Source organism: Archocentrus centrarchus, chromosome 23 (genome assembly GCF_007364275.1).
Source record: "Archocentrus centrarchus isolate MPI-CPG fArcCen1 chromosome 23, fArcCen1, whole genome shotgun sequence".
In the NCBI taxonomy this organism is placed as follows: Eukaryota; Metazoa; Chordata; class Actinopteri; order Cichliformes; family Cichlidae; genus Archocentrus; species Archocentrus centrarchus.
Genome location: NC_044368.1, coordinates 4,133,129 through 4,146,807, shown reverse-complemented (window position 1 = coordinate 4,146,807; position 13,679 = coordinate 4,133,129). Strand labels below are relative to the sequence as shown.

At 40.2% G+C, this 13,679-nt stretch overlaps 1 protein-coding gene across 4 annotated transcripts in view; it reads right to left on the bottom strand.

Moving 5' to 3' along the window:
• The window catches only part of sfmbt2 (Scm like with four mbt domains 2), a 69,041-nt gene that overhangs the window by 32,264 nt on the left and 23,098 nt on the right, over positions 1–13,679 (bottom strand). For 3 of the 4 annotated variants that reach the window (XM_030720127.1, XM_030720126.1, XM_030720125.1), the window contains exons 4-5: positions 10,466–10,706; positions 7,043–7,063 (exon numbers count right to left, since the gene is read on the bottom strand). In XM_030720127.1, the coding sequence (XP_030575987.1) occupies positions 7,043–7,063; positions 10,466–10,706 (262 nt within the window). The remainder of the gene's footprint in view (positions 1–7,042; positions 7,064–10,465; positions 10,707–13,679) is intronic. The other variant, XM_030720128.1, reaches the window with a different exon arrangement.

Here is a 13,679-nt window from a genome sequence, read left to right as displayed (position 1 = left end):
TTTAAAGACAGATTAATCAAGCAGTCACGAATGATGTGCAGTTTCTGGACCTGTGGAGCTTCACTGCATTACTTAGTTTTTAAGCGGTCTGAGTCTCAAAATCCATCTGAAATTTTTTGCTTACTGAAAGCTCCTCAGTAATATTCCTTATGTCTCTGATTAATCACATCTTAGGAAAGAGTGTGTTGAGGCCTGTCCAAACTCTTTTGTATTTTATGTGACTGACATTTTTCATAAATGTGTGCAGATCTGAGAGCTCCCGCAGGCTTGATATTGTACATGACTCTTTTCTTTTAATTTTACATTTGTGCTTTTTTTGTTTTTCAGTGCAGCTTCTTTCCTTCTTGCTCTGCAGATGTTTACTACCACAGTAACGTGGCTGATGTAATCAACAAAGTGAGAAGTTGTGGCTTTTAAGAGAAGAAAAAAAAAAAAAAAAATTTTTTCACCCTTCACACACATACATCGAAATATTCCCACAGTCCTTCTCTGTAAATGTAAAAACACGCAGGAGTTTCTACTGTCGTGCTCTGACCCTTATTATTATGGGAGACAACCGTCATACAATAAAGTATAAATGTTTCTTCACTTTCCCCTCATTGAATACTGTGCAGGTCTTTAGAAAATGCAGCTTTTTCAGACCTCACTACCGAGTCGACAGCTGTTTGGAAAAGCGCTTTGAACAACAGCAGTTAGCTCCACGGAGGCTCCCGATTTTAAATACATAATTGACTTGTGAGGCCAAATCAATAAATCCTCTCCTGGCTTCGACCCCAGAGGTCCTGCCTGAATCAAATCAACAACTGTGGAACTTTCTGGCAAATGAATCAATGTGTCAACACAGGAGGAGGAGCAGCTTTCCTACGAGTGAACACTGAACATGTGTGTGTGGCCTGACTTTCGCTGTATACCTGTTTAATAATAGTGTTTTCTTTTTCCAGTGAGACTATTTTCTTTCCTTGCTGCTGCTGCTGGAGGTTTGCAAGCACAAACATAAACACACACAGTGGCTGAATGCACTCCTCTGTTGATCTCAGGTGGTGCAGAAATAGATAAACTATTTTTACAGATCTTACTGAGATTAGTCATGAAGCCATTTAAAGCTCAGCCAGAGCTGCAGAAGCTGAAAGGTGCAAACTTCACCCTACTTCACCCTCCTTCTCTCTCACCTCCTCCCCCCCTTTCCACACCCAGCTTGTAGTTTCATTATACTGTAATGCTTTGTATACAAATAATTATTTATTTTTGCTTTCTTTCCATCACAAAGGCAGCAGCAGACACAGAGAGGTGAAAGCCCGAGTTTCACATAACAATAAGTGCATAATTAACCTTGCGGGAGGAGACCCTCAAAACACACCCCTCCTCCCTCGTGCCACTAACATATCTCAGCAGCAACCCCCTCCACCCGCTCTCTCTCTCTCTGTCTCTCTCAGAGGCCCAGCTGGCTGAAGACTCCAAGCAACTATCTAGCTTTTTAAAAAAAAAAATATGAATATGAAATGTGATACTTGCATCCCCCTCTTCTCTAAACAAGCTGGGCTCTGTGCGCGAGGATTATTTGAAAGCTTCACTTTGCCTAATCAATGTTAAATTTAAGGAAGAAAGATGGTCTCTGCATTTTTAGCTGCGATCACAGCAGTGCAACAGATTCTAATCAGAGTTAATGGGAGCAAATTAGGCGCAATTCCCCCTCCTGTCCTATCCAGTCATTATGCGCTGGCATGGAGATGCGCAGCCCTCAAAACACAACATCAATTCAACTTCCACTTTAACCAACAGGCTCTCCAAACAGGAGGCCATAATGACTACAGCAAAGAGGCACATGTAGAGTGCCACAAAGTGTGTTTATCAAGAGATGTATGGCTGTTGTGCTTGGCTGGCCAGTTTCAGATGCCATATTGTTAACATTTTTATTGCCCTGTTCACGGCAGTGAGGGGGACATTAAAGCTATTTGTGTAAATATGAAGTACCTTAGCGGTAAGAGCTAAAGAGGCCCACGGGAGCCGGACGTATACAGTGAAGATGTGTGTGTGTGTGTGTGTGTGTGTGTGTGTATAACTATGTGCCTCAGTTTTGCTGTAAACTGCCTATGCTCCATTCACAGTGCTTATGAAAATGAAGTCTAATCACACAAAAAGCAAACACAAATTTTCTCTTTATAATCTGTAAGAGAAACACACACACACACACACACACACACACACAACTGTTGTAAGGTTATGCAAATCTGGAGGTTACAGCAGGGAGCAGTGGTGGAATATCTGTCTGACTTCAGCCCCCTTGTTTTACATGATATTTGTTTGTTTGTTTTTCCAGGCTGCTGCATTTCAATATAAGGTCGATGCAGTTTGTCAGACATAAAAATATGAATTTATTTCGAGCCAGTATGAACTGTGAACTATGTTCTACTGTTGTTTTACAAATTCTTTCCAGCTGAAAGGCAACAAATGATAACAGATTTGTTTTCCCTGCCAAGCCCAGCCTGTTAAAATCACTGCCTCCACATCCGTCTCAACAGTGGAGGTTTCCTGCAAAAAGAAAATTGCGGCTTCAACTTTGACAAGAATAATTGACTAGGCTGCATGCAACATATTTAAGGTAAATATGTAAAAACCTGCAGGATTACCTGCAGAACTTAAAGCCATTTTGAGTATTTGTAAAAGTATCAACATCATTTGTATTTGTTGCTTTTTCTCTGCTTTTCTCGCTGCACTTAATCTGCTCATAATTCTGTCCTTCTTCTCCGTTGCACTTCTCTTACATGACAACCTTTTATTTTTCATTTTTTTGACTCTTTTCAAAGGCAAGACTTAAATCAATTCAAATCCATATCTGGTGCACTTTGTACAGCTGCTCTAATCTCCTTTTTACCCACCTGGATAAAACAGTTAGTTGAAAGAAAACATCAGTAAGTGTTTTGATCATTAGTCAGTTTTTTAAAGCAAAAAACAAACATTCAGTTGTATAATAAAAAAAGAGAATTTTTTTAGGTATTGGACTAATAGTGGGGCAAAACAACCAGTTGTTTAACTTTCAGAGGTTGATTACCATTTGATACCATTTTATAAGCTGATTGAAATACTGTTAATACTGTTAACTGTTCTGTTAATCAGTGCAGAAAACACTTATAAATTCTACAACACAATTATTTTGGGGTATGCAATTAAAGCAAAGTACTGAGTGGTACTATAAAAGCTGAAATGTGTGGTCTATAAATCTTTTCACTTGCTGATGTCGACGCATGCACTGTTTAAAACCAAAACGTTGTCTGCCAAACCAAACCGATCAATCAGAGGACCTTTGCATTTTTTTCCCCACAATGCGATTGTAAGCCCAAATGCAGCCTCTTACAACACGACAATGCACGCACAGCGAGGAGAACACGTCTATTTCAGAGCATCATCTCCAGCCGGCTCAGGCAGGAAGCAGTGTGGTGAATTCATTATGCAAATGATCTCTGTCAGGATTTGTTCAGTGAGTAGCTACCTTACCACATGACTAAACTTGTGATGTAGCCTTAAAAAGGCTTTTTATGTGAATGAATGAATGCATGCTCAACACATGCGGACACACGTACATGCACACGCACAGAAACGCACACAAGCACATGAGACACTGAGCTCCCAGCAGCAGCTCGAGGCCTCATTTTCTCAGCCCGACCCCAAAGCTTCAAAAACTGAAACTTTCACATGCATCTATTGTGGTTTGAGTTACATTTTTACTGTCTTTTTTTGGCTCACCTGCAGAGATGACAGTAAACAAGCTCTGCAGACACCTGTTAAAAGTTTGCATGTTTTTCTTGAAATTTCCTGCTTATAAAATTGGCAGCAGCCTTTTAATAGAAAAGAATTTCCAACTAAACTGTGTATGTTTGTAATCTAGCATGAAACAGCTGAACATATAATTATAAGCTCATTTTCCAACAGCGGGAGCGGAAGTAAGACCTTACAAGTGAGGTGGGGAAAAAAAACAAAACAAAAAAAAACAGTTCACCCCTCTTACACCGTCGTTAAGATGACTTTTTAATTTCTAAAAATAAGCAAATTACAGAAGAGAAGCGCTCAGAGCTCTGCACGCTCATTCGCTGTTCTTGCAGAAAGAGACACTGATTAAAACAGGTGCTGATTTGATGAGCACAAAAACTTTGCTGAGCGCATTAGTTAGCAAAGGAGCATTTGAAGTGGAGGAGCTGAGTGGGAGAGTGCGTGTGTGTGTGCGAGAGTTTCATGACTGAATAAGCAAGTCTGACAAGGGATTAAGGTGTGTTTGTTAGATGTGGTTTGTCCACGCAAATCAATTATGCAAATTAACCTGTATTCAGGTTTTGCACAGCCTGGAAACAAAGGAAGGTGAAACTGTTTTTGGAGGGAGTCCTGAATTTTAGAAATGAGCCTTGTGTGGAAAATCTTGCAAACTACTACGCTCCTGCTTAATGTAGGCGAGCACCACCAGTCAGGCAATCGGGAGGAGTCATAGTGAAACTGTGAAGAGTTCAGGGTGAAAAAAACAAAAATCACAGCTCCATTTTAAATCTCCTCTTAAAGCTCAGGTTTGTGTAAAAGCATCTGTCAGTGGCTTCACTGTGTTGTGTAATAATGAAACCTTGAAGAAGCATTTCAAAAGGTGCAAATTTAAAGTTCTGATAGTCTACATTTTCTTGAGCTATCGCTGGTTCACAGATCTGAAGTGTAATTGCTTCTGTTTTTATAATCTAACATTGCTTCACCTAAACTATGAAAAATATAAGGATGCCATTGGCCCACACATCTATGTTAGCTTTATTCATGAGTTCAGGCACCTCTAAAGATGACTGGGAACATTTTTTTTTTTTTTTTGTGGTTCAAATGGGTGAACGAACCCTTTAAGGCAGCGGTCTTCAAAATGAAGCCTGTAACCCAGAGCAAAGGCACATAATTTGCTACTGAGCTGTGATATTAAAAAATGCATATCTACCAATGTGTGCAAACAAAACCTCATTATTGTGCGCTTTACTCCCACCCACTTTATCTTTGTACAAACAGAAGCTCTGATACGGCCGTGACACATCATCTCACATGAGTACGCAGGTTCAAAAGTTATCAAATAAAAATAGTTTCAGTGGCATTTACGAATCCAAATGGTATGTAAGCATATGCTTAACCTGCGTCAGGATTATGAGGTGTTTTTCTGTAAAACCTTAGAAGACCCCGTATTTACTGCGCTGTTACAAACCCTGCAGAGAGACAGGTCTGCACTGTAATGCGCACAGTTTTAAGGAGAAGAATGATTTTTGCTGCTGGGAAATGTTACAGTTGTCTCAAGCAGCACACGGTGAGCATTTGTTTGTCTTTTTCAGAAAGACATGAATACAAGCTTTCTAAATATAAACCCTGCAGTTAACCTGTTTTGTGTTACATCACTCAGACCACAGCCTGGCAGCCTTGTATCTAAGACCAAACTACTTAAAAAAAAAACTGTAAAGAATAACCAAAAAAGCTCTCCCTAAAGAAAACTTTTCAAAGCTTGTTCATCCATTGGACTCTAATTACTGTATGCAGCACAATAAGCTAATTGCTAAATTAGACCTTACATCAGTGCAAGTAATGACAATAACAAAGTTTACCTGTATAGCATGCATTAAACCAGTGTGCTTTACAAAATAGATGATGCCGCGATCCACGCACGGGAGAATACAACAAATTCAAACTAAGGATAAATTATAAAAACAACCTGCTTATCAATTTAAAATGAAGCCACGCTAGACTTCAGTGCAATGTCAACAATACAACGCAGCATGACTCATTAAAAAAAAAAAAAAAACTAAAATTATAAATGTTTAAGAAAGCAGCATGGCCACAATTCACTGAGCCACAGTGTAGTTCTTTTTTCTCTTTTTTATAAGGTCTACTGATTACAACATACTGGTCCTGGCTGTACACACACACACACACACACACACACACACACACACACACACACACACACACACACACACACACACACACACACACACACACACACACACACGCACGCACGCACGCACACACGCCTTGATTTTTTTAGTAGCTGGCCTTTGTCTATTTTTCATAGACAAAGGCCAAACACAGCTCCATGCCAGAATTCCAGCATGCAGCATCTTTAAGCCCTGATGTATATTTTATAACAATTTCCAACCAAATCCCAAGCAGAGAAAATGGTTCACGCCTGCACACTTGCATCCATGCAAAGAAAAAGCAAACAGTGATTAAACAAAGAAAAAGGTGGGGAAGCAGTAACACACCACTCTTAAATGCAAGTTCTAAAATTACACAGTACATCTGACTATTAAATTTTACTTCCTAAACTTTATACTGTGTATACATCCTATCTGGAAAGTCTCAACAAAGGCTTCTTCCTAATGCAGATAAAGATCATTTATAAACTGCACAGGCAACTGATGCTGTTTGTGCTCTTCTTTGATCAGACTGATTCACTGTAACAAAAGACAGCATCAGCAGTTCAAACTATTGCCCCAAAAAGCTCCCATAGAACTGATGACACGTATTCATCATATCTGGCAGACACAGCAGTCCTTTAACCTCTGATCTTGCTTCAGACATGCACTAGTGACCTTTTTCTAACTCGCTGTTTGTTGCACACGGAGAGACGGCCTCTTTATCAGAGCATCACACTTCTCACTGAGCTGCTTCGTTTCTGCAGTAGTTATCATAAAAACACAGCTTGGTCTTAGCAGGCACAAACAGTGTGTGTGTGTGTGTGTGTGTGTGTGTGTGTGTGTGTGGCTGTCTGTCTGTCTGGGTGACTTATCACTCTTCTAAGACACACTCACTCAACATTCAGCTAGAAAGGAGCCACATGCAAGAGGAGGCAAGACATGACAACAGGGCTGTGAGGTCACTCCCTGAAAAGAGGAAGAGGAGGGAGGAGGGGGGGGGGGGGGGGGGGGGGGAGCACACTGTACATGCAGCTCTGAGACCTAACGCTGACCCAGTGTTGATTTCATGTTAGCTACTAGTGAGCCAGGCAGGTGAGTTAGTCAGAGGCTCTGTGAGAGCTGCTTACCTTTTCTTAGGTAAATGTTATCTGAGAAATAAAAACAAACAAAAAGGAAACAAATAAAACAGGTAACTGTAACACAGGTGCAAGCAGTCAAAAATACACACTTGGCTCTCATATTCCAGCCTACTAAGGATTATATACACTCACACGCACACACACAAAATGTGTATACTATGATGCAAATCCTTGAAACGAACTCTCAGGGGTCACACGGTGACAGTATGTTGCAGAAGCTTTTTTAAGGAAAATAACACTGCCTCCATTACATGATCTATGACTCCAGTTTGCATCATTTAACATGCAGTGACGTCAGCGATCCATCATTATTTTAAATATATATATATATAAGGTTTTTGACAGGCACGCAGAGAGCTACTTAATATCAGTGTTTAGTTAAAGTATAACTTCCACACAACTTTTAGTAGAAAAAACATTTTTAATTAACTTCTGCTTAACTACTTTGATCATATGATGATGATGAAGCACGTTGGAGAGAAAATATAAAATCATTTTTAATACCTGCTGAATTTTCTGTGCAGAATAAAAAGGTGGCCCTGCTCTGTTTGAGATGTTTGCCTGGCTGTCTTTAGTTTTTGCCTTTGCTGATTCTGACTGTACCTTTTGTTTCTTCTGTATTCAAAGCATGCCTCCAGCAAGGTGCTGGGTTTTGGGTGGTGCATACATCTGCCTCTGCAAATCTGTGCCACCCATGGTTATGCATAACAACCTGCCTGTGCCTGTGACGGATGTGCACGACTAGTCGACGACACTGAAATGCTAGCTGGTTAAATGATTTAATGTTTTCTTATTAATGTACAGCAGGTTTGGCAGGTTAGACTAGTGTGTTGCTCTAATTTCCTCCTGTTTAAACTACTATTAAATTAGTTGCCAGGAGCATCTCTGCACTTGTTCCTAATGTTTATTCTGGAAGGAGGTCAGAGTGGATGGTGGACAGACACAGCTCAGACATTTTGCTTTAGACACCAGTTTGATTTGGGTCCATGAGCAGTAGGCACCTTAAGCAGATTAGATAATGATTATAATTTTGGATAAAAACTTTTTAGATGTTAATAATAATAATAATAATAATAATAATGCTTTAAATGCTCTAACAATAATTTAGAAAAGGCAACAACCTGAATGTAAAAACATTTCTTTGACAGTGTTTCCAAAGAATGTGCAAATATAAATCTAACGAGCTAATCTGCTTTGAAAGTAATTTAAAAACAATCATCAAATGGCTCACATCACTGCAACAATCTGATCATTTGCAATTAAAAAAGAAATAAAATCAAAAAAGAGGAAGCAAAGAGCTTTTTAAAGAAAGAAAGATCCAGTAAGTCTGCAAAAACATGCTTCACATCATGAATGACAAAATTTTTCTAACTACTTTTGATATTTTGCTTCATTTCTTTTTAATTGAAATTCCTTAATCTTCTGTGATTTCAAATAAAATATCATTAATATTTGAACTGCTGTTGCTGAACAACAAATAAATCAATATGAACATGTCAGTTTGGACTTTGGGAACTTGCAATGGCTGCTTTTTAAAATCATTATACTGTCACTGATTGATAACAGAATAATCATTACTTGCAGCTGCTTTCACCTATGCCGCTTCACAACTTGAACCACACAAAAAGCAGATTGGATCTGTTTTCTTTTTGATAGATCACCCTCTGAGATGTGAACGTGAATCAGCTTGTGGAAACAGACAGTGTATGAACCGCCTTCTGCTAGAACCAAGTTCCTGAAAAGACGGCGCTGACTGAAAAGGACACACGGAGCTGGTGTGAGGGCGAGGACACTCGAGTCAGGTGGAAATATATCCAGGTCATCTCCACAACGACCGAGGCGCGAGCTATCCATCAAGAGGAAGGTGTCGAGAAAAATAAATGCTCTGAACAAGCCTGGGAGGATGAGTCATCTATCTGAGGGGGAGCTGCATGTGGGAATATCTCAGCTGTGAAAGCTTTGACAAACTTGTGTTATGGTGAAATGGACAAGATTTCTTAAGAAGTTAAGGATGATGCTTTGTTTGGGAAAGGCTGAGAGGAGGAGCAAATGCTGCTCTTAGAAACTAAAAATGCTCCTTCTGCCCAACAGGTGACCTGCCTTCATTTAACACCTGGCTGAGGTGAATGGGATGGAGAGGGTGTGATGCTTCAGTTAGATAAATGGCAGTTAAGCAGTCTAAAAAGAAAAAAAGCACTTGTAGGAGACCTGTCTTTCCACTCAGTTTACTTGAAGCATTCTTTGAAAGGTAAAGATGGGAGGTGTGTGTGTGTGTGTGTGTGTGTGTACGTCAGCGTCACAACTACAACTGTCAATTTTCAAGCCAAAGACAACATTGCCTTCTCAAGGAAAGAGAAAAACTCACTGCACTGAAGCAAAAGGTAGCAGGAAAACAAAGCTCATCAGTTAAATAACATTATTATTTTAAAAGATTAAAATAAAAGTTTACCCTAACATTTTATATAGTTTTCACACCCAACACGCAGCTAACCCCTGTTTATGGTAACTGTGCACTGCTCAGAATAAAGAAACTAAAGAAAAACAAACGCTGCAGTCCATTGGTCACATCCCATCAGACTGAGAGAAAAAAAAATCATTTCTTGTTTAAAGTGAGATTTTCACCATTTTTTTCTTTATTCTTATTGTTGTTTTAAGCCAGATTATAAAAACAGCAAGAATGACTTACATACACTTAAAAAGCAAGGTGGCGAACACTGTTACACTGTAACACTGGGGTTGGCGACAAGTGTATGAGCAGGTTTGTCTTTACTGGCCTTTCCATGATACAATAGTGCAGGTGCAGAGACTCCCGGATAACACAGAGGAAGGTCGCTTCAAGTGTTGGAAAACTTGACTTGAAAACTTTGAGGAACCCCCCCCTCCCAGATGTTGGTGAAAGTTGGTGAAATTCCCATCTAGACAAACAGACTTCACTAGATGAAAGCTTTCCTCTGGGTGCTGTTCACTCACACTAGCTTATCTCCTCACACAGATGGCGGGCTGGCTAACCTTAGCTTGCTTCTTTGTTAGCAAAATACTGAACCCAGATCAGTTTTAGTTCTTATCAGAGCTTGTGTTGGAGTCGGGTGTTGATGTCGTCGTTTTATGGGCATTATTTCTAAGGCAACTTTCCCTAGTGGTCAGGACGAGGTCACTGAAGCATTATATAAGTATTTAAGTATTAGAAACTGATTTTGCAACAAATGTAAATAAAACTTGCACATTTTCATCAACAGGCAGCAGTATTTCACTATCCTTTCACTGCAACTTTATTTATCTTGACGGAGAAACTGTGCTTGGTGCAGAGGGCCCTTTGTGATACAGAGATCTGAATATGAACCATGTGTGTGTGAACATGTCTGAATGACACCAGGTTCGGGCGCACGGGGGCATCAAAGTATTTCTTCCTACCTTCAGGGGGCATGAGGGTCTTGTTGTTTTGCGCACACCAGCCCACCGGGTGTAGCTCAGCTGTCATGACATCACACCAGAAGTCAGCCTTACGGTCCTCGCCGTAGCCACTGAAGCGTAGAAGCAGCAGTTGGCCACATGTGGTGATAATGGTGGCCACCCAGTACGTGTCTGGGTTGCTCTTATTGGCCACTTCTAGCTTCATGCCGGGCTGGAAGCTGCTCTGAAGACTGATCTCCACCTGGGAGGGGAAAAAAACAGGACATTAAAAGAATCGTTTTTTCTGTCCGGGTCTGAGTGTTGAAGGTTTTCCTCAAAAAAATAAAAAAATCAGAGCTATCACTGACATTTGGGAGACAAACCCGGGGTTATCATCAAAATCAGTAAATGAAAACTGCAAGTGAAAGCACTCAATTATAAAATTATAAACCCTAACTGCACAGATAAACTGTGCTAGACAACTGAAGTATGAAATATCAAACGTGACCCACAGTTCAGTCTGCAGGTTTGCAGCCACTTTGGTTACTTTTGCTTTAAAATGAGGCTGATAAACATGAGGTTTCTTTACAGCCTGTCTGGCCACCCTTTATTGGTGCTACATCAAAAATGAACCAAAATAAAATAAAGGGAATAAACTATGTAAATTTGACACAAAAAGAAAGAAAAAGAGGAACTGTCTTAAAAGTGGAACTAAAGTGGCGCCAGTAGGGGTGCATGACCAAAATAATGTAAATATCATTGTGTGGGTGATGAGTTCTGGTGCTTTTTGAATACTCAGAATATGCATTAGCAAGAAGAGCGTTATAGGGAACTCCACTAATTTTACACATAAAAGGTCAGTTTATGGGAAGTGCTACGCAGCCTGTGAAAACAGCCGTTTACAGTCTTTTCTTGCTCTGTAGGAGGCCAAAGAAAACAACCCCTGATGATCCTAATGACTGAGAGAAAACCAGTGTTACTAACAGACAGAATGAGGACTGAAAGACAAGAGCATGCAGGCATAGGCAAACACAAAGATGCTATCAGGAGTAGTGTGGGAATATACGTCATGTGCAATTTGGTGCTTTTGGAATTTCATCTATACTAGATACTAAAGGTCAGGATATTTCTGTTTTTTTAAGATGCTTACTTATGTGAGGAATGGAATTTTTTATTTACCATTTCCAGACCCTTACTGTCTTGCAAACGGAATCTTTTTCAGTTCATTGGATAAAACAGAGATGTCCTCGTGAGCCCTGGAAAACTATGATTGGAATTTTCTGACATTTGACTAAATAACCAACAAGAACAGTCTGAGACTCCATACTCCAACCAAGGCTGAACATTCCCTCCACACCATCGGCAGACTGAGTACATGTATCCAGAAAAACAACTAAATCCAGATGTAATATTTTCTTGACAATTCCTCCTGTTTTTTTTCCCCTATTTCAGTTTGTTATGTATTTGTTAAGTTATGATATGAAATTTCCAGCCCTACCATGGTATTCCAAAAATGTCCTGATCCACATCCAGATCTGGATTAAGTCCAAAAGTTAATCATTTTTAAGTTTTAAGCACTGAGCACCTCTGGAAAACATCTTGAGTATTCCTTCTAACAAACAAACAGGAAAACAAACAAAACCAATCACATCGCCTCCTTGAAGGAAGCGGTTAAAGAACAGTGTGATATCTAATCTCATATGGCAATATTTTATTAATAGCGTATCACCTCATATTACATATTAACTGGCAGGATTGAGTGTTGACAGTGCCCAAAAACTGCTTCATGGCACTACCAACAGCAGGTGAGGTGGGTATAGGTGATCACCAAGCCTGCTTTCAGAAAACACCCTAAAAAGTCTTTGGGCTAAAGTTCCTCAGTTTGTCCTTGTGCAAAAGCAATAAATCTGTATATGAATGCAGCACAGAATAATGCATTTCCACCATAGCCAGAGGCTCCAGAACATTGCAAGCCCAACAGGATGTTCACATTCAACACTAAAAAAAAAAAAAGAAAAGAAAAACACTCACAAGTGAATGGAAAAGCCAACATCTTAGAAATAAACACAATACAAATGGCCCCGTGACTTCCTGCTACAACAATGTAAACGTGCTGTATCATTCTGGCTGGCTTATGTAAGAGAGCTACGGGCAGCCTCAACAGCAAACACTGACTGACTCTGTGTGTGTGTGTGTGTGTGTGTATCTGTGTGTATTTGTGTGCAGGGATGTGTGTGCACAAGCCCAAGAGAAAACACTGTTTCAATTTGTCCAGGCAGAGAGAAATGAGGGCCGCACTTTACTGAATCACATTTTTCTGGGGAATTCATGGTCTGTTTCCCAGTGATTCAATCCACTTACCAACAAGGCAATTTAAGTTCCCAAGAAACCTCAGCCTCTCAAATCACCACAGACAGTTTGTCCAACATCGAGGCGGACTCGTAAAACTCACATATTTTAATCTCGGCTTTATTACGCTCATCACTCAGCGATGAAAGAAGCTGAAACACTGACACACATCTTTTACACCTCTGCACCTTTGCAGCCTGTCCTGCCGGCAGCTGAGCGCTGTGCACCTCCTCAGAGCGGACAGCTGCTCCGCCGCACAAACACACAGCCATCTGAGGTAGATAAAGACCTCGCATCCAGGATCAGCTAGGTTCGCCCATCTGGCCCTCCGATGTGATGTAATGTATTAATGGAGGAAAAGCTTAGTAACTGTTCAGCTACAGGGTGACTTTTTTTTTTTTTTTGGAGAACTGCAAGTAAACTTATGCTAAGTTTTTGCTATATTTTTTTTGTATTTATTATTAACCCTGTGAAGTCCAGGTCATCAGTGATCTAACTCTAAAACTAACCCTCTGTTTTAGTGGAAAAACAAAGACTTTTATATAAAAAGCATCATTAGTTTGAGTCACAAAGAACTTTCAACCATTTACAGAAACCAAAAATCCACCCAGGAAAGCTGTTAGACCCAGCTACTGTGACTGGGATGTGGGGGAGCGGAGAGTGGGGGTGGTTTGTTACAATTTAATGTTGCCCTCTATTCATGTAGTGCCATCTGCAATAACACTAATCTCTAATTTGTGCAGCAGCACAGGCAGAACAGCGGGGCTGTGTGTGTGCTGCACACAGGAGGAGGGAGACACCGAGGAGAGAGACCAGGGAGAAGACAAAGTAAACCAGTACGTATATATACCAGCACTAGACCACTTACAATTACAGCAGACATACA